This window comes from Ammospiza nelsoni, chromosome 8 (genome assembly GCF_027579445.1).
Source record: "Ammospiza nelsoni isolate bAmmNel1 chromosome 8, bAmmNel1.pri, whole genome shotgun sequence".
Lineage (NCBI taxonomy): Eukaryota > Metazoa > Chordata > Aves > Passeriformes > Passerellidae > Ammospiza > Ammospiza nelsoni.
In genome coordinates, this window is record NC_080640.1 from 7,053,472 (window position 1) to 7,074,238 (window position 20,767).

The 20,767-nt window shown below is 41.7% G+C and overlaps 1 protein-coding gene across 1 annotated transcript in view; it reads left to right on the top strand.

Annotated features, from left to right (window-relative positions):
• The window catches only part of HSPA12A (heat shock protein family A (Hsp70) member 12A), a 52,973-nt gene extending 33,571 nt beyond the window's left edge, over positions 1–19,402 (top strand). The window contains exons 8-13 of the mRNA XM_059476970.1: positions 6,632–6,803; positions 9,817–9,903; positions 10,455–10,559; positions 11,053–11,311; positions 12,936–13,039; positions 14,280–19,402. Coding sequence (XP_059332953.1) covers positions 6,632–6,803; positions 9,817–9,903; positions 10,455–10,559; positions 11,053–11,311; positions 12,936–13,039; positions 14,280–14,914 — 1,362 coding nt within the window. The 3' untranslated portion in view covers positions 14,915–19,402. The remainder of the gene's footprint in view (positions 1–6,631; positions 6,804–9,816; positions 9,904–10,454; positions 10,560–11,052; positions 11,312–12,935; positions 13,040–14,279) is intronic.
• The last annotated feature ends 1,365 nt before the right edge of the window (positions 19,403–20,767 follow it).

Here is a 20,767-nt window from a genome sequence, read left to right on the forward strand (position 1 = left end):
GCATTCATGTATATCTGTTAGGTATGTGCATGTTTGTGTAGTGAATGTTAAGAGAAAGCAAAATGCTCTTGTTTCTGTGAAGCAAAAAATGCCTCTGACACTGTAGATGTCAGATCTTTGCAGGATCAACTGCCACCCAAACATTGTGTTGATTGGATTTTTAAAAAAAAGTCAATATTCAGTTTTCATCTAGGCTCTCTCCAAAGTATGTAATTTTGAAAGAAGGGAAGCACCCAGCAGTTCTTCCTCCTGCCTTTGGCAAACCCAGCTCTTTGCTGTGGTCACCGAGAGGAATCTTTGAAAATCCTTTTATTTTGTGGCTGTTGAGCAATTTTAAGAATCTGTCTTTGAAGAGATAAGTGGGCAGAGCTAACTGGGCTGTCTGACCTCAGTCTATTCTATTTACCCGCAATATTTCCTGTACTGCAACACTCCTTATCTCTCTGAAGTCTAAGGGCAAAGCATCAGGCTATGTGATGGTGTAGTGAGTTTCAAACATTTTTTTTTTAATTTCTCCAGGCTGAGGATGCAGTGAAAGTGCATTCACTGTGCTTTTCCTGGAGCTTTGTGGTACCCACTCACCCCACTCCCTGCTTCCCTTCCAGTGCCTCTTTGGGATAATGCTGGGAGTCTTTTCCCATGTTGCTCATCTTCTTTCCTGGCACGCTCTGCCTCCGTAATTAGATCTCAGTGGTTTATTTGTGACATCCCAGTCTGATGCCATAGGACTGGAGAAAGTGCTAGCTAGTGAAAAAGGAGGAGGATTAGAGGAGCTCACTTCCCAAGGCACTAAGTGGATGGTGTTATCATGAAGCCCTTAACACAATGAACTGATTAGTTTAAACACTGGAAGTTTCACAAGGCACTTAATTTCCAGCCACTGTTTTTGTTTTGCCTTGATTCAGCCTCACAACACTTTCTCATGCAGCCTGCACAGTGCTTAACTTGCAATCATGCCTTTCTTATTGTTACTAATTATGATAAGTATCTTGGAAAATAGGAAAATGTTGATGTTAATTCTCAGCTTCTCTCAGTTCTGGCTGAATGATGTTGTCCTCTAGAGCCTTGTTTCCTAATGAACCCCATTGTTTTAACAGAGCTGTTTCATGGGATTCAGCTTCTAAATTTTATCTCTGATGCTTACAAATGGGGCTGTAGTGGTAAAACAGGTTTAAAAGGTCTTTCCTGCCGACCAGAAGAATGGATCCTTGCACTTGTCTGGTCTGCAGCATTGCTTCAGCAGTGATTAAAGCAGTGCAGTTGGTGGAGGTGACAAAGTGGGAGAGGAGAGTGGGACCCAAGGCTGTGGAGGTGATGGGTGAAGCTGTTCCTGCAGCTTCTGCATGTGCCCCATGCCACAGCAGAAATGGAACCTGGTTGGAGAAGAGTACCATTTGCCTGTGACTCTGAATTGGAGTTCTGGGGTTGTGGAGGGAAATCCCACCTTGTTGTGGGTTCCTTTTCCCTAAGGAAAGCCTTTTAGTCTCTGTGCCTTGTTTTTCCAACTGTGTAATGAGGCTGGCTCTTTTTATCTTTTCTTTTATCTGTTTATCTGTTTATTTTATTTATGCTACATTTTTGTATCTGGAAATGCCTTATTAATTGAGAATGCAGTTCCTCCAGCCCTGCAGCAGTAGTGAATCAGGTTTTAAATGACTACAAAATATATCAAGGCAGGTAAAAAGTAGAATTCATCCAATCAGTTCTTTTAATAAATTTTATAACTCAAAAGAACAGGTGCACTCCATGTAAGGCATGTTCCTTGTGTTATAAATCAGTGGTCAGGCTATTTTTTTTCCCCCATTAAAAATATATCTGATCTATCTTTCTGAAAAACCAAAAGAAAGAACTTTACCTGTTGCTCTCAATAACTTGCAAGGATAGGAATAGGAAACAGGTACCTTGTCAAACATGGTGGGTTTCCTGACATTGTACTTCTTTTGAGGTCACTGTGGTGTAAAAAATAAAGAACACACTGGTGTTCTGTCTGGCTGTGGAGAACTGCAGCTAAATGCTGATGCTTCTAATTACAGCAGCATTCAGAGATGGGACATTTTCATCTATATATAACATTGTGATATACCTGTACATGACACACCTTGGATTGTGGAGCTGCTAGTGCTTTATACTTCCTTCTTAATAAGCAAAATTAGTGTCCTACTGGCAGTTAATTAAATTAAAAAGACTGACTACATGGAATATTCTATTATAGTGCTGTCTTTAATGTCATATATGTTACAATAGTAAAAAGAAATAAAAGGGCATTGTTTTTTTTTTTCCTGTGTGTTGTGGCATGTGAGACTGGGTTTTAATAGCAGCATCTTTTAATCTGTGGCAATGGTGATGCAGCATGTGGAGTGAGTGAAAACAGTTCTCTGAAGTGCTCAGGCTGCTGTAGTGAGCTGCAGTCCAGACCTCAGTATTTGCTGGTGGTGAATTACTCCAGCAGTTGGCAGCTGATGCTGTTCAGGGAATCAGGAATGTGTTGTGGTCAGCTGTGGCTCTCTCCTGGTGACACCTCTCTGGCTATAAAAACAGAGCTGGTGGCCAGGGTGAGAATTCACCTGCATCTGGATGGTGAAATTATTTATGCTCCACTACATGAGACTTTGAAGTGCTTTGAAGTTTGCTGTCCATGATGCATCTTGGCAAATGAGCAGCAGTGAATTGGCACCAGCACACAGACCTGTGCTACTGGAGGGAGTGAGGTCTGGGAGTTCTCTTGTCAAAAAATGAAATCCTAGTCCTCAGGCATATGAGCAAAGTTGAATTTTAGAGCAGTTCTTTTCATAGTGTTCTTTGCTTCTTCCAGGTGTATAAATGCAGCAATATCTTGCAAATTGATTTAAGAAATTTTTTTGTGCTCAAATAATTTTTGTAATCCCATGATGAGTTTTCCACTTTTGTGTTCTTGGGGAAACGGCTCTCTGCTTCCTTCATGTTCCATAAGTGATGACTGCTAGGGAGGGTTATGGGAGCAAGAAAATTCCTTAGCAGGCTGCAGTCAGGACACTGCTCTGTTCTAAGCTCTGCTATAACCTGTCCTGGGCAAAAGCAAATTGGTGTGTCTGTCCCACTGCCAGAATGATCTCTAAATTGTTGAATATTGAGACATTGTTTAGATCTGCCCTGCTCAGGCCTGTTAACTTGTGAATCCCTGGTGTTTATTGCAGTAGTGCTTGGGCAGCAGTGGGCAGGAACACGGAGTGAGGCAGACAGAAAGCAGAAAGTGAAAAACACAGCAAATTCCCAAATGCCTGCAATTAATAATTTTAACAAATGCATCACTGTTTCTTCATGTTGGCTGCCTGCTGTTTCCACTCCTCTTTCTCTGCATGCTCAATATTTTTCTCCCATCTGTCCCTTGGCCGTAATGATGGGACAGATGCACTGCCTAAGTCTTGCTCTTGGAGCTTGGATTAAAACAACCTCATCGCTCCATTCCTCCCCAGCAGTATTTATGTGCTCATGTTTCTTTATCATCTCCCCCTGTCCCATTTTCTCTGTGCTGTGTATAGATGTATAGATATATATGTAATATGCTCTCTTTCATGTTTTAAGTAGAAATACTGTATACACGAGGTATGAAATATTGATTGCTACATACACATATATATATATTTTTATATGTAAATATATATGTGTGTATATATTTGTGTCTACATATAAAATATGTGTTGGATGCCTTATACCTTTCACTGTAAAAGATTCTCTGTATGGTCTTTTTATGATGTGAAGCAACACTCTTCATTGTAACTGGCCCTTCAAACTCTGTAAGAAAAGCTTTTAAACTCAAATCCTCAGCAGTTTCTTCATGAGGTTCTGTTAGGATCAGCTGTGTTTTGAACTGTTAAAAACTGTCATTTCAGTTGCATGTTTTCCTCAGGAGATACTTTGGGTATGTTAAAATCATAGCTAGGGAGAAAAAAGAGCAGGAATGGCATCTGCTGTGCATGGAGGGGCTGAGCACACAGCTCGAGTCCATCCGCTGCAGGTCACTGCCTTCCTCTCCTGGCTGCAGTGTGAAAAGTTCATAGTACAGGCTGCTGGAGGAGGGGAGGAAGCAAATGTTATTGTTAATGGTTTACTCTTTGCTTTTAGCAGGACCAGCCTTGGGAGTTGTACTAAAATTCCCCCTAGAACAGATGATTTGGCAATTAATACAGTCTTCTCCCCACCACCACCTCCAGTTTGGAAATACCAGTGCATTCCATGTGTGTCCAACTCAGGTTTTGTCACCTCTGCAAATGCTTTAGGTTGTAGCCTTTGCATTTTAATATCTTTAGCAACAAACTATTTTTTCCCTAAAATACAATTTTGTCTTCAGTGCTTAGGTTAGCCTGAGACTAAGAATGTCTGTGCTGCTGACATGCCCAGTACAAGGAGCAGATTGAGCACTCTTGAGTTCATCCACATTGCTAGATAGTGAAAAAAACCCCCACTTGCTGCTCAGATTCAGAGCTCTCACACAACATGGTAATGGATTTAATACAAGTAAAAACTGAAGCAGGGTAGTCAGGAGCTATTTATTCTCCAAGCCCTTACTGGATAGAGCAGGAAGTGCTGCCCTTAGAGCTGCAGCAAGAGCCAGATTTGGCTTTTAGCAAAACTCCAAAGGCACAGACAGTTTGTGTGCAGACACCATACATTTGTGGAATTCTTGAGCAGATCAGACAAATCTGTTTGTCAGGGACCCGAGTATTGATTCATATCTGGAATGTTGCTCTTTCCAGTGCAACAAACCAAAACTTCCTGTGTGGAAAAGCCCAGCTGGAGATAAGTGATGTTGAAGTGAGCTGGCATGAACCCAGCCCTGCCTGTGCCTACGGCATCCAGATGGGTCACAGGAGGGACTGGGTTTGTCCTAAGGCACAACTTCATCCCCACTACAGCTCCAGGGCTGCTTCTGCCAGCATACTCACATGCAAGTGATGTGATGGCAGCAGAGTCTGTGCTTAATTGATGCTCTTTTTATACATTTCAGGGTTACTCTGGCTGATGTAAATCTGTTTTCCAAAGTTTGAAAGTTTGGTTGCAAACATTCTTTTTGATACAATGTTTTTTTCAATACATGCTGCTACAGAGCTGGCAAGGTTTAAAATTGTGCAGTATTTGTTCAATATTTTCCTTCCCACACAGTTCTGCTAATTTTGGATCATGCTGTTTGGTCCAGTGGATGTAACTGAAGCAGAAAGGTTTGCCCAACAGCAATAAAGGCTGTAAAGTGACCATAATCCCAGTCATGGTGTGCTTGTAAAATAATGAGCAACCATGATTTAAGAGTTTAACTCTTAACTAATTTTAGAACTTATTTGTTGTTGTTTTGCCTTTTTTTTTACCAACAGTGAGGTAGATGCTTTCTTCAGAATCTGTTTATGTTACTTATTAGGATGGAGAGGGTAAAGTGAGTCAGTATATAAGGACAGTTTTGTGTCTCAAGTCTTATCCTGGTACTGCTTTTTAAACCAACTTTACTTTGAGTTTCTGGCTGCAGTTGCCAATGAGGCAGCAATTCCCACAGCCCACAGTGTAGCTGTATGAAAGGAGCCAAATTCCAGTCCAGGTCTGCAGACTTTCCATGTCCTTTCCAGTCCTTCTTTTGGGGATGCCCTAGAGACACCACAGTGTGTGTGTGTGTATTAGTTGAAGGCTGGAAGACTGACTGTGGAAGCAGGAAAATGTTCATTTTGTTTTATTTGTTTGCTCAGGCACTTAACTGAAAAGTAATAGCAAGTAACCCAAAAGTTGGCAGAAAGAATTGAAAGTTGTCTTATTTTGTAGGCAGAAGTACTGGGAAAAAGAAATTAAAACTGAGTTTTGTGAACTGTTCTTTGAATATTTTTCTTTAAGCCCAGTTTTGAGAGTGATGTAGTTACATAAGAACTTGTGGCTTTTTGAAAATACCTGTGTCTGAAGGCTGAAAATCCAGTAAGAAAATAGAAAGAATGGCAAACACTGATTTTATAATGTGGTATTATTTTTAGGTTTGTTCTCATTACATTTTAGGGAACCTGCCCTGTTGTATTTTGTCTCCTTGAATATACTGAGCATTTTGAAGATGGTATAAAAGCAAATGTACTTTAAAGCATTTTGGAATAGAAAATGTTGGTTGTAAGACAGAAGATGCATTACTGGCAAAGTGTATTGTATATTCCTATACAGTTAAACAGTGCAGGAACCTCATTTTGGCAAGGACTGTGAATATCTGGGACATAAAGACATACTTAAAATATTGTTGTGGCGAGGAGAGGCAAAAGGAGGCTGAAAGGAGGCTGGGGCCCCTATTAGCTGGCAGATTCCCAGGTTAATTAGAATTGAGCTCAGATTTTAGGGCAATTATTGCAGGTTTCAAACCGATTTCCTTCGTTTCTCCACCTGTCATGTACACAAGTGCTCGGTTAGCCACTTAGCATGGTAAGTGCATGCAATCCTCCCTGTTACAGCCTGTGCAGTTGTGCTGTGCAGTGTGGGCAGGACAATTCGCAGTGCAGACCTTTCCCCTGGCAGCAGCTCCTGGCTGGGGCGAGCTCTGCAGGGCGAGCCAGCGGAGCCCAGGGGCTGGGGACAGCCTTGTGCTGACAGGGGCTGCAGGGTTCCCCTCCCCACTTCTCTGATCCCTTCTCTCTCACAGGCAGGAATGGCATCTCCTGAAAACCCCGAGCAGTTGATCATTGCCCTGGAGCCCGAGGCTGCCTCTATCTACTGCCGAAAGCTGCGCCTGCACCAGATGATAGACCTGAGTAGTAGGGCACCTGTCAATGGCTACAGCCCGAGTGACACTATTGGAACTGGATTTACACAGGGTACTTGTGTTCATTCACTTTGCAGATTCTCATTGCTTTGTCCCCCAGGGCTGCTTTCTCACCTTTTCTTGTTGTTCCCTTGAAATGTTTCAGGCTGGCATTGGTTTGTTTTAAAAACTTTTTTGCTGCTTACCATAGTTAGACTTGTTTATATGTTGACCCAGCAGACGTCACAGAATGATTTGGGTTGGAAAGAAACTCAAAAATCATCTAGTTACAACTCTCTTCCACTAGACCAGGTTGCTCCAATCTGGCCTTGGATATTTCCAGGGATGGGGCAGCTGCAGCTTCTCTGGGCACCCCTCACCACCCTCACAGGGAACAATTTCTTCTTAATACACACTTGAAGTTTAGCATGCAGGTAGCTTGTCTTGTCTTTATTTGGATGTTGTGGGAGTCTTTTAGTATTTTCACAGCAGTATTTTTCTGCCTTAATTTAAGTTAGTACTTCATGTTGGATCATTTTTTTTTATTTAATTTGTGGGAAGCAGTTATGTGTTTGATTATCTGCATTATTGAGGCAGTGCTAAATAACTGGATCTGCAATGAAACAATTAGTCTGAGGTGTTCCCAAGTATTGGAAGATGCTTTTTGATGTCATCTTTATGAAATACTATTAATGACTTTCAATACTCAGTGGAACACATGGCATTGGAATGTAGCAGTGAATTTATATGCATGTTGAAGAGCAGCTGGATAATGCACTTCTGATTTATTGAGGTGGGTTCTGTTGCTACTGTCACTGTTTGAAGGGGAGGGACAGATTGGAGCACTGTAAGTCACTTGACAGAAGATCCTTCATCAGCAGAGTTTTTTGAGCTTGGCAGCCTACTGAAACTGGAGGCAAAAAGAGGAAACAAGAAAGGAAAATGGCCTGCAGCAGTAAGATCTGATGGCTGCTTAATGTGCATATTTCCCTATATCTCTGTGAATTGTAACAGTAGCCCTCATACTGATGTTAGTGTGTCAGTCTATCCTAGAAGGAGTTTCTCAGAAGAGTCTGTGTTTTAGCACATTTGCTAGGTCAAAACTGTAGAGACAAGTGGGAGGTTAAGCTAGTAGAGCTATTCCTGCACTTACCAGAACATTTTTTTTTTTAGTTAGGCAGTGTGACTACATCATTCTCTCCAATCCATGGCTCTCCCAGCCAGCACTTGTCAGATGTGTTCAGTGTTTGGAGGCCCACGCAAAGTACAGGACACAATCTGTTTTCAGGATTCTGTCCCTTCAGGGCCCCTTGGCTTCTGTCCCCCTCATTTGTGCCCTGAAATGTTCCAGTTCCATGTGATGTTACATGAACTCACTTTCAGACAACACAGGGATTTGCTTCTGGGAAAATAATAAAGGAGTTTATCTGGTTAAGGTTTTGAAGCTGGGCAGAATCTGGCAGATCATGGATTTCTGCTAATGGGCTTTTTCTTGGGTGGGAGTACCACTCTCATTCTTGACTTTGTATGGTAAAAAGCTATTGGGGATGAGAAAGGTTTAATGTCAAAATTAATGAAAACAAAGTTTGGAGTGAATTAATTTGGGGTTGGAATTAAAATTTCATAAAGGCATGGCAAGCACCCAAGACAAGCTGAGAACAGATTAAGGAGAAAAACCCTTTAAACATAAACAGAGAAGCACTCCAAGGACCATATTATTGCTGTGAAGTCAAAACAGAAATTTTAGTGTTCATAGTAGCAAGGATAAGCTTGCTTCAGTTGTAGTTAAAGACTGGCTCTCGTGTTCACTTCTAGCCCACAGAGGGGAATGAAAGGATTGCCATTGATTTCTGTGAGCTTGACAGGCCCTCACTTGGACATAGTTCTTGTTCTGCCATGGAGTTCTTCATCTGAGCTCTCCCTGTACTGCCCAGTCCCTGAACTGAGGCTGGGGCAGCTTCTCTGCATCGTGGAGTCTTCTTGGGGAGGGTGCAGGAGCAAGTGGAGCTGATGCTCTATTTTCTGATGACAGGCACTACAGAAATAGGAAGCAAAGTGCATTCTGTGATTTGCATGCTGGTGTTTTCAGAAAGAATTTCTACTTATGACAGGCTGCCTCTCTTGTAGTGTTTTATGAAGTGCCTTTGAAGGTGAGTGATGATAACACAAGGAATGTAGGTTTTTTTGATCGTTCAGTTATGGAGGTTGATTTAGAGGCATAAATAGCAGAGGTTCTCACTACCCTGCTTTCTCCTGACAGACTGTTCTGCATCTTTTAAATGTCTAAGCAGCAGTTAAGTCTTGTAAGTTAATGGGTTGTTGCAATAAGTAATAAATATTATTGCAAGATTGCACTTAGTTTTTAATTGATGTATATTTTTAATACTCTGAGGGTCAGCCCTGGTGATCACTGTGTCCTTAATACTAATTCTAATTCTTACTTGTCCTTAAGATTAATTCTGACTAATCTGTGCAGCAGTGCTTCTGGCTGCTTGTTTTGGGGTAGGCTGACATCCTGAGAGGCTGGGGAGGCGTATTTGCCTGAGCACTGAAAATGAGCAGTGGCTTTTGGAAATGTGGGAATGTTCTCCCATCCCGGGTAGTGGGGGCCTTGTCTGGGCGTGGGCTGGGGCTGCCACCTGCTGGTTGTGGAGGCTGCCGTGAGCACAGCTGGCTGCTGTGAGCACAGCTGGCTGCCAGCCCCCCACCCTGCTGCCAGCACACGCTTTGCAAGCCAGTGTGTATTGAAGAAATGCAAGTCAGAGCTGTTTATAGCTGTCTTATTATTAGATTGTCACTATATATAATTAGTTTGCATTATTTCTATTAGGTAATTCATATAGATTAAAAGACAAATAAGTATATGTAACAATATCAAGGAAGATCAGGGTGGCTGTAAACCATTTTTCCTTCTTTTCAGGAATGGCATTCTAATGTTCCTGGTCCCAATGCAATAATTTTTGTACATTTGTTAAGAAGGGATACGTACAGATCTGTCAGCCTGCTTGCACTTGTTTTCTGCAGTTTTTTATTTTATTTCTTCATGCTTTTTTATACTCAATAACTTTTTTTCTGTCAATCACTAGGGAAGGAGCACGTGCGCCGGAACCGGCAGAGCCGAACCTTCATGGTGGAAAATGTCATAGGAGAGATCTGGTCTGAGCTGGAGGAAGGTACTGTCCTTTTCTGAGCAAACTTTGCTCTCACTGGTTTTGTGTTACAGGCAAATATTGTGTTTCCCATAAAGGTGCTGTGCACTGCATTGTTCTCACGGTGGTTATAAAGGGGAAAAGGAAAAAATTCACAAGTTCATGTGCTGTTCTTAGTTACAAGTGCTGAATTGCAATTCTGTATGCTCTAGCATACAGAAGATTTTTTAATGTGATAGTGGAAATATTATTCCATGCAACTGGAATATTTTCCTCAGAACAGGCTTTGTAAATATGGTATAATATTTGGTAGCCCACTAGGATGTACACCAGCAGCATGAGCAGTCCCACTTTTCAGCTGTGTTACATTAACAGCTTTTGACATCTGACTTTGATGTTTGTTATCAATCATTGTGTTGTAAATACTAGCAAAGATCAGGTCTTCAGCATGGCCATTGCTGGCTGTCTGTAGGCCCTTATCTCCCTTATCTGGTGCCCTCAGGAGCTCTCACTGCAGTGAGCTGCTGTGCTCACAGTGGTGTAAATGGGCCTGGCCTGTCCCCTTGGCATTGCAGGTGATCGGTACATCGTGGTTGACAGCGGAGGAGGCACAGTGGACATGACTGTCCATCAGATCAGGCTTCCTGAAGGACATCTGAAGGAGCTCTACAAAGCAACAGGTATTCATAGAATTTACAGAATTACTAGGTTGGAAGAGACCTTAAGATTGAGTCCAACCCATGCCCTAACACCTCATGTAATGTCACTTCCACTGCTTGCTTTATGTAATTAGATGGTGTATTACATATTTATGTAATGTTTTGGCTTGTCAGTGAAGGAAATGTGTGCTTTATTGCATTTTACTGACAGTTCTTCCTGAAATGAGACCAGCACTCAAAAATGGTGTAACCCAGCTGCTGGTTGGCTGAATCACTCATTTATAGTGGTAATGTTAGAGTGGCTATGATGATACAGGAGTAACAGTGAGGCAAAGGTAAGATCTTGTTGTGTATTAGACCAACTGTTACATTCAGCAGAGATCCTCTCTTTGTGAATCTTCTCCTATGACAGTCCTGAGAGTGTTGTTCTGATGTGTGTGTGGCCAGCTCGAAATATCATAGGAATATTAAAGCATATCCCGAATATAAAAGCTGTGTTTTGTCTGTGCTACAGGTGGCCCATACGGTTCTCTGGGTGTGGACTATGAGTTTGAGAAGCTGCTGTGTAAAATCTTTGGGGAAGATTTCATTGAGCAGTTTAAGATCAAGCGCCCCGCGGCCTGGGTGGATCTGATGATCGCGTTCGAGTCCCGCAAGCGGGCGGCAGCTCCCGACAGGACCAACCCCCTGAACATCACCCTGCCCTTCTCCTTCATTGACTACTACAAGAAGTTCCGAGGGCACAGTGTAGAACATGCCTTGAGGAAAAGCAAGTGAGTAGAGAAGCACATGGATGCAGAATTAACTACTGGTAGCAAAGACAAATAATTGAAATACCCTAATTACATTAGGAGTGACAGAGAATAAGTGTAGAAGTGTAGTGCAAGGATGAGAAAATGGGGTTGCATCCGGTGCAGTTTTCAGAATGAAAAGTTCTCATCAATTTCTAGCAAAAGCTTTTCTGTACAAGACTTGCACTTTTCAGGTATTACTTTCTATGACTTGTTAGGTCACCACTGCATCACTTTCTTTGACTGTATATTGTGGGTCTCTTGCATATTAATTAGGAATGTCAGATCAAACACAGAATTTGTTGCCTAGAACCTTAATATTGAGCAGCCTGGGTCATGGAAAAAATCCAAGGTTGTGAGATGTATAAACATGTTTGTGGCTTGAGGGAAGTTATTAACAGTATCAGATCACTGGAGAAAACATACATACACTACTGCATAAAGCTCTGTAAGGGGAAGCATTCAGCTTTTGAGGTGATGGCAGGCTTTTGCTTCTTATCTTGCTTCTTTAACAAGTTTGATAATTTACTTGATACGCAGGGAGACATAATCCCCTCCAGAGATCTTAATTAATGATTTTCAGTATCAAGAAGTCACTCCAAGTGACAAGATCATGGGCTGCTGTAGAAAAGAAAGTGAGCAAAAAATAGAAGTGGGCATTTTGCATCTCTTGAAGTTACATATTACGGAAAACCTGGAGTTTAATGAGAATGAGCAAGAGAACCTGTGAATCTGGAACAGAATGCTTGGGACCTGAGAGAGGAAGATCTGGTATTTAGTACCTGTACCCTAATTTTTTAAACTAGCCAGTGTTGAATGTAGTATGCAGGCTGGATATCTTTCAGAAGTTATTGGTGAATGTACTGGAAGCTTGAGTGACTTGGAATCCAGCTAAAAGTTGCTTTATAAATGAGACTGAGGTTCTGTAATCATTAAAAATTTCTGGAAATCCTCCTCCTCACGAGGCCATCTCCTTTTTAATAGTAGTCTTAATGGTGAATCTTAGAGGAAATGATAAATGCTCCCTTTAAATTAAATGAAATCAATTGGATAAGAGGATAGAAAGAGTGTAAAGGTTAACATATAATGTGCATGAATATAAGGGAGATTACTGAGCTATACAGATGTGTATCAGTGGTAGAATAGCATAATGCCAGTGTTCACTTAATAAATGTTATGCCTCATTAAAAATGCAATTCTCTCTTCTGCCTCCTGAGGCTTCCCAAGTTGCTTGTTTTCCTTGTGTGTTTCCAGTGGCTTTGGCCTGCCACTGCTATAATCTAAATGTTGCCCTTCTGGGGATGAATCAGTGCTGTTTCAGATGAGCGAGCACTGCATTGACTGCCAGCTGTTTCAGAGAGCAGTTGAGCATTGCTAATGCTGCAGAAGGCAATCAGGCAAAGAAAACAGCAATTAGACAAGCCAAAATAATAATTCTCCCTTCAAGTTTTACATAACTGCAGTTGGTATGGGGCTAGGGTGAGGTGGAGCACTTTGTTCCAAGGAAAATGCACGCAGATTCTGTAAACTCATTGATTTGTTTAATGCTTGTTGTTTCACAGCTCAGCTGCAATGCTTTAATGTTCTTTCTCTTGTTCCTTTGCAGTGTGGACTTTGTGAAGTGGTCCTCCCAGGGAATGCTGAGGATGAGCCCAGATGCAATGAATGCTCTTTTCAAACCTACGATTGACCAGATTGTTCAGCACCTGAGTACGTATCTGTGTGGGGTTCCACTTCCTGGCTGAGCACAAACTGAAGCTTTACTCACCCATTTCTGCCCAGCAACAACTCCTGGTATTCACCAGTTGTTGACAAGGAATTCAGTTCTGAAACTTGCAGTTCTCTACAGACCAGCTAGGAAAATAATAAAAGTAAGGGATGTGTCCTGAGCACATACTCCTGCCTAGCTCTAGTGCTAGTTACTGAGTGTGATTCAGTTCTGTTTCTGCCTAAGTTCCAATTACTCTATGCTTCCAGGGCTGCAAGCATTCAGAGGGCTGACATCCACTGGGAAACCCAGATTCTGCCTTTCTTTTTTCTGGTTCAGGCAACAACCAAATTATGCCAGAGTTGTATCTCATTTCTGAGTATTCCAGCTATTAAGAACTCCAATTCATTCCCCCCTAGTAGAAGGTCACATTTGTTCATGACCATCACTGACATCTCTAAAGCACAAATAGTAAATGATGCATCATGGTAAAAGTACTTCCAGGCATGGCTTAAGCAGCAATGAATTTATTTGTCCAGTAATGGAAAGTGACATGTGTTTATTGGGAAAGTTACTATTTAAGGTCTTCCTAGCCAAAGATGAAATTAGTATCAAGTAGAGTATAATGCTTGTGGTAAGAAAAGTGTGCTTTTACATGTTTTAAAGCACTATTTGGAAGAAATGTCCAGCTTTGCTCATCGTGTGTGAGGGATTATTAGCTAAATTTCAGAACTTAATAAGACAACAAGTATAGAGCAGCTTATATGTGAGCAGGGAGGGAGACACCTCGGACTGCAATAGTTGTGACAGATAACTCACTTGTTTGAACTAAAAGTGAGTCTACAACTGCATTGCATGTATTTCTTGAAAGTAGATGTGGGCTTAAGCTAAGAAGGAAAATCTGTAAAAATGTAAAGAGGGATTTTTTTGCAGATGGTATTTATTGTGGTTCTGCTGGGGTCAAAAATAATAAGTGAATTTGGAATGGAGTGATTTATCTGGAATGTAACAAAAGGTTGGTTTTAAAGGCCAACTTCATAAATGTTGTTTGGTTTGAGGTGAGTGAATTCATAGTGAAATACACTAGAGATAACAGAAGTGAGACTGGTGCTGAGGGGGTGGCAGCGTGGGCACGGATGTGGCAGTTTCAGATCACGTGCATGGAACACTCAGACATTGCCATTTTCACTTGCATTGCCTTGTCAAAGTGGATTTTATTGAATGCTCTCTGTTTCTGCTCAGGTGAGGTGTTCGATAAGCCAGAGGTGACCAACGTGAAGTTCCTCTTCCTGGTGGGCGGCTTCGCCGAGTCCCCCTTGCTGCAGCAAGCCGTGCAGAGCGCGTTTGGCTCCAGGTGCCGGGTGATCATTCCCCAGGATGTGGGGCTGACCATCCTCAAAGGAGCTGTTCTCTTTGGCCTCGACCCTGCGGTCATCAAGGTGCGGCGCTCCCCGCTGACCTACGGCGTGGGGGTGCTCAACCGCTTCGTGGAGGGCAAGCATCCCCCGGAGAAGCTGCTGGTCAAGGACGGCACGCGCTGGTGCACCGACGTCTTCGACAAGTTCATCTCAGCCGACCAGTCTGTAGCCCTGGGAGAGACTGTGACCCGCAGCTACACGCCTGCCAAGCCTTCCCAGTTAGTGATAGTGATCAACATCTACAGCTCGGAGCAGGACAACGTCAGCTTCATCACCGAGCCCGGCGTGAAGAAGTGCGGCACGCTGCGCTTGGATCTCACGGGGACTGACGCCTCCGTGCCCAACCGGCGCGAGATCAAAACGCTGATGCAGTTTGGGGACACTGAAATCAAAGCCATGGCTGTTGATGTTGCCACCTCTAAAAGTGTCAAAGTTGGTATTGATTTCTTAAATTACTGATGGCCCTTTCCCCCGCCACAGCCTGTTTGTGAGACTGATCTTCCACTGTTCCGTTTTCTGACTTCTGTCTGTCATGTCATCACCGTGAATTTCAGCAGGCTACATGAGAACAGCTAAGGTGGGGTGTGTTGTGTTTGTGTCCTTTGGTGACCAAGGACTGCATTTTGAAAGACCCTTAAAAAGTTCTAGGAGCAAAAGTTCCAGAGGTAGTAAAAGTTACCGAGTTACTCACGCATGCTTAAAGATCTACCTTTACAAAATAAACACTGATTATTGTTGGGTCCTGAAGGTTAGTTAAAAAAATACCAAGTTGTAATCTCTTTGCCTTGTTCTTCTTCCTCTTCCTCCTGAGAAAAACTCACTAACCCACGTGGCTGTTGTAGAGGGTGTATCTGTGTGGGATATCTGTTTAAACAGCACCATCCTCTGGCAATGGGAACAAATTAGTAGTTTTATTGTATTCTTTGGATTTTGCCCAGTGCTTTCAGAATTTAAAGTGCTGAAAGTTAATGACTCAAAGAAATAGGATCTCAATTGCTTAAATTCTGTGTAAAGAAAATACCCAGAAATTCTTAAAATTATATTTAGGAAATACATATGTGTTTTGGGGGCCTAATATTGATTGTTCCACATTGAAAACAAGGCCTTTGTTGTCAGAGCTCTCAGAACAAGCTGTCAAATTAATTAGCTAGTATTACCCTCATTATACTTTGGAAAATAATATTAAGAACAAACCTATTTCTCTTTGGGGTCTTCTGAGCTTATTTTTATTAGTCTTCATCTGAAACCACAGAATCACAGAGTAGTTAAGCTTGAGGGGGACATCCATTGACTGTCTGATAAAACCTCTCTTTCTAAGCAGTATCAGTCGGAAGAAGTTTCTTTTTCCAATTTTCTGGTCTCCAAAATGAAGATCCCTAAACTCCAGGTAACTTATTTGACAACCCTCACTGCAAAGGTTTTCTTTCTTACGCTTAAAAGGAATTTATTGCGTTTAAATTTGTGCGTGTTGCCTCTTTCTTGCTCCTTCACTGGAGACCTCTGAGAAGTCTGTCTCCATCCTCTTTCCTGTCTGCTCTCAGGCATTGCTAGCATCCCCTGAGCCTCCTTGAGTCCAGCAGCCCCAGCTCTCACAGCCTCTCCTCACACGAAAGCTCCCCCAGTCCCTTCTCCCCTTCATGGCCCTGTGCTGCTCTCAGAGCTGTGTCTGTGTCTCTCCTGTCCTGGGAAGCCCAGAGCTGTTCCTGGCGCTCAGACATGGTCTCAGCAGGGCTGAATCAGGGAAGGATCCCTTTCCTGACCTGCTGGCCGTGCAGTTCCCAGTGCTGGCACTCTCTGTAGCAGGGGCACAGTGTTGGCTCACGCTCAGCCTGGCTCAGTGTCTGCGTGCCACGATGCCAGGGTGGGTTGTGCTGCCAGGCTGCTCCCAGACAGCTCCTCCTGCTGCATGGGCTCCTTCCTGCCCACGTTCAGGACTCTGCACTTGCCTTTGCTGAGCCTCATGAGCTTCCTGTCTGCATTTCTCAACATCCCTCTGACCCATCTGCTTTATCAAGCACTTCCCCAGGTGATTGTATTTCTTTTCCTTTTTCATTCCTGTGTTAAGATTTGGAAGCACAGCTAGATGGTGGCTGTCCAGAAACATTTAAACAATTCTCAAGAGACAAAACATTCAGATCTAAAATACCGTAAGACATTTTTTTGTAGCAGACATTTTAATTCAGTAAAATATATTGCTGGGTTGAGTTGAGTGGCCAATGAAGTGGAAGGCAGAAACCAATAGAATGAAAATATAAATAGCATTAAATAAAGCATTCCTTACCTGGCAGTGAGCACTTGATGCAGGAGAAATGCACTGATGGCCATGGTAGCATCTTGTTTTCCAAATAATAACTTAGTGGAAATGTTTCCTTAAACATGCTCACCTGGCAAACTTCTTTTGCAACTAGAATAGTTTTTATTTTGCAAAAAGCTACAGGAAGAAAACTTCTGAAACTTACATTCTGCATCTGCCATGAACTGACAACTTCAGATTCTAATCCTAATTCCACTCCAAATTAGCAGAGTGGTACCAACCTGTAGAATCACCCTAAAATGCTGACACTTCCCAGTGCATTTATACAGAGCTGCCTGATTACCTGCTGGAATTCATTACATTTTCAAAACATTGCAATGTTAATTATTAACCTAAACCTTCCTTTTTAAAAAGTTGAGCATGAGTTAAATCCATTACTGACACTTTTGGGAGATTAAAGCTTTAACAGTTCTTTCATTAATTTATGTTCCAATCCTGCACTTAAACTTTCTGTGTTTATCCTGGAGTTTTGCCACAGAAGAGAGCTGGACAACTGATCCACTGCATTTTGTCATTGAGTTTTCTGTGTCTCCTGCAGAATTCCCTGATTTAATGGGAAATGTGTTCTGCATTCAGCTTTAAAATAAATAAATAAAGGACTATGGAGAATGCTAGTCACAGTATCCTGCTGGATACTTTCTATAATTACAAAGTGTGCTTGCTAGCAGTCGATTTCCTGCTGCCTGCTAAATGCTTTAAAAGCTAAATACTGGGATTTTTTTTGTGTGTGCTGCTTTCCATGGTTTACAAACAAGAGAAACTTTAAGATGAGTTATGAACAATATAATTTTATGTATATACAATATTTAAATATTGTACAGACTTTTTCTTTCTACAGTGCTATTTTCTTGTATAAAAATGCACTTTGCCTCTGTTGATTTCATTCAGCTGTTAATTTTAAATAACACAGTTTCTCAATCAGCTTCTGTAATTATAGGCTTTTAAAGATGGTAAGATATGAAATGTAAAAGGCCGATCTTATAATAATAGGAAAGAAATGTTGGTGTGTCAGAGAATACAACATTCTTCCTGCAATGCAAGTCATACCAGCTAAGCACATCACATGAATGCAATAGTCTGTTGCTGGGGTTTTCATTTCTTTGTTTCAGATGGTGACCATTCCATCTCCAGCAATTCTTCATAATAATGGATGAATCCTCCTGTAAAACCAAAAATCAGATTGTAAAATCTGGGTATACAGCTTCTTCACTAGGTTTTGGGTTTTTAATAAGGGTATTCTCTAGTTTAAAAAACAACAACAACAACAAATGAAAAACTACCTCCCAAAGCCAGGCAACACACTTGTATTGTAGCTGCAGGTAAGGCACAGTCTCTGTCTACCACTTCCACCTGCCAAAATCCAAAATTATTACAGAAAAATAGGCTTTGCTGTCTTTGCATGCTATGTTAAGCTGAATCTGTCCAGTTCTGCACAGATTTGTTTTCAGTGGCCTTAACACAGGATTTGGTTTCATAAATGGCTGTCACCCCTGTCCCCCCTGTGAAGAGGAGGTGATCTGCAGGATCAGGTGGCCCATGGGCTTTGTGCTGTTCCCAGCCTGTCTGCAGGGAAGGCTACAGGTGGATTCTGCAGCTCTTCTGAAGCACAGCTCCCTGCCCAGCAGATTCTCTGCCCTTTCTGGTTCACCTTTTGTAAGATCCCATCTGGATCCAAGCAGGGGCTCGTTGCTGAAATCCCTGTAAAACGTGGTTTGCATATTTTTGCACTTCCTCCTTCAGTCTGGTGAGAACACTATCAAGCTTATGTTTGCAGAGCACTGAACTACTGAACAAACTCCCAGCTGTCCTTGTTGCCCTCTTTCAGAATGGAAAATTAGCTTGTCTCTCTAAGGAATTAGAATTGTTAAGTAGAATATTATGCTGTGGTCTGTAGACAATAACCCAATTAAACAACTTTACATTTTAAGAGGCATGTGGATGCCCATTTCGATAAAGGATGTTAGGTTGTAAAATTTATATGAAATTTACTAGGAAATGAGGCATTTTTAGAATTGTAGTTGTGACACTTTTGCAGGACCTTCCCCTGCAAAGCATTTTTTTGGTAGGGGTTTCAGATGACATTGTGCAATTTAGTGTTGGAAAGACAACAAGGCCAGCTATCCATAGGGAAAGCAGAAGGTCTTGGCAGGAGTTTTGCTCTAAGCAATTTGCAAGTTTGGGTCCAAGTTACTGAACTCTAGGCTGAAGTTTAGCAGCTAATTGTGATGGAATGGTTAATTGTGCTAGAATATGATAAATGTGCAGTGGTGGTTAGGACAGTTTTCAGTGGTATGAGTATACCAGTATTCATATACAGGAGTTTTAATGCATTATTATGAGAAGGCTAATTATATATTGCAGAGATTTAATAGCCAAGATAAGCTGCATATTTATGATATGAAGTGGCTTAAGCGGATGAATAGTATAAAAGTTGTTGGGCATAATGTCACAGTACTCACCTGCTTGAAATAGTCTTAAACTATATTATAAAACCAACCATTGTGGTCTTGTTCACCTCTGTGCAAGATAAATTCAGATTTCACTGATACTTGGAGCTGTTCACAACTTGTCTGGATTGTATCTTGAGTGTTCTTGTGTCTTCAATCATGTCAAATAAAATACCTTAAAACTAATTTCTCTTTTTGGGTGCTACTATTCTTATGAAAATGGCTATAAAAAGAAACCTAATTTATTATGAAAGTGAGGCAGGCCAAGTTGTTGTGCTTGAATTTGGGTGCTCCTTCATGTGTGTGACTGAGCAGAAGTGACACCAGCCATCTGTATGGCTTTAGTTCACTTGTGTGCCCAAGGTGGAACTTCGCTGCTGCTCATGGCTCAGCTTCCAGCAAAGCTGGTGTAGCTCTCTGGGTAAGCTGTTTGTTGGAGTTCAGGCAGAAGGACTTTGGGCAATACCAAAAGCAGATCAGGCGTTTTCTGTAATGATGCTGTCAGCCAGAAAATTAAATACAAAATCTGATATATCAAAGAGAGGTGTAATCTCTTAGGTTTTGTATTTTTAAAAGCTGTTTTATTGTTAAAAATTCATTATCAGGCCAATAAGCTGGCCAATATCCAGGTATATTTGCATGAGAATGTGTGTATTTATAGATCTAGGGTTCAGTAAGGTCCAGCTGCCCTGCAAAAACCCTTGCACAGCAGTTTGTGCAGTATACCATTTTCTGCTAACAGCTGTAGCCCGTGTCCCTCTGAAATTCAGCAGTGTTGGCACAGGCTCTGGAGGTGATTCAGTGGCACAGGTGACCTTGGTCCATGATGCTGCAAAGATGCAGAGGGTGAACTGAGAGGCTTCAGCAGCCACTACACCCAACTTCCACCTATTTGCTGCAATGAAGGTGTTTTACAAGTGCTTTATGACTATAATTATAAACACCATCCTAATAGGCTAGGTACTGTATTTAACTTGTAATGAACTTGATTTCAGCTAAACATTCAATTAATGTTACTAGTACAATGGGAAATATAATTACAGTCTTCAGAGACACATTAAGAACCAAATTTTGCTTTCGTTGTTCTACCACAGTGCTGAAGATTCCAGTGGAGTTTCATGTGTGTGCATGCAGAATTTGGTCCTTACTCTGGACTTTTCTAAATCTTAGGGCTTTCTCATAGGAGTGTGTTTAGATTTAAAGCTACAGCCTCATCTTGATAGAAGGGATTTTGTGTAAGTTGTTGGTTCTGCAAAATCACCTAAGTCCTTACTGAAATTTGCAGATTTTGTATTCATGTGAATAGTTATGGAATAAAACAAATTGTAAAAGGGCCTCCCTGACAGCACTGTCCAGCTCTCTGGCTTAGGGACAATGGGTTCAGAATTCCTTTACTCAGTGCAAGAACTGCTTGGTTTTCAAGAGAGGCAGCCTGGATAAATTAGTGGGAAGTGCAGATGCTTTGTGTGACTGGAATTCAGGCCTGGTTGTTGCCAGTCTTGTACTTCATTTTTTTTTTTTTAAGGAATAAATTCTATTTTATTAGTTCTC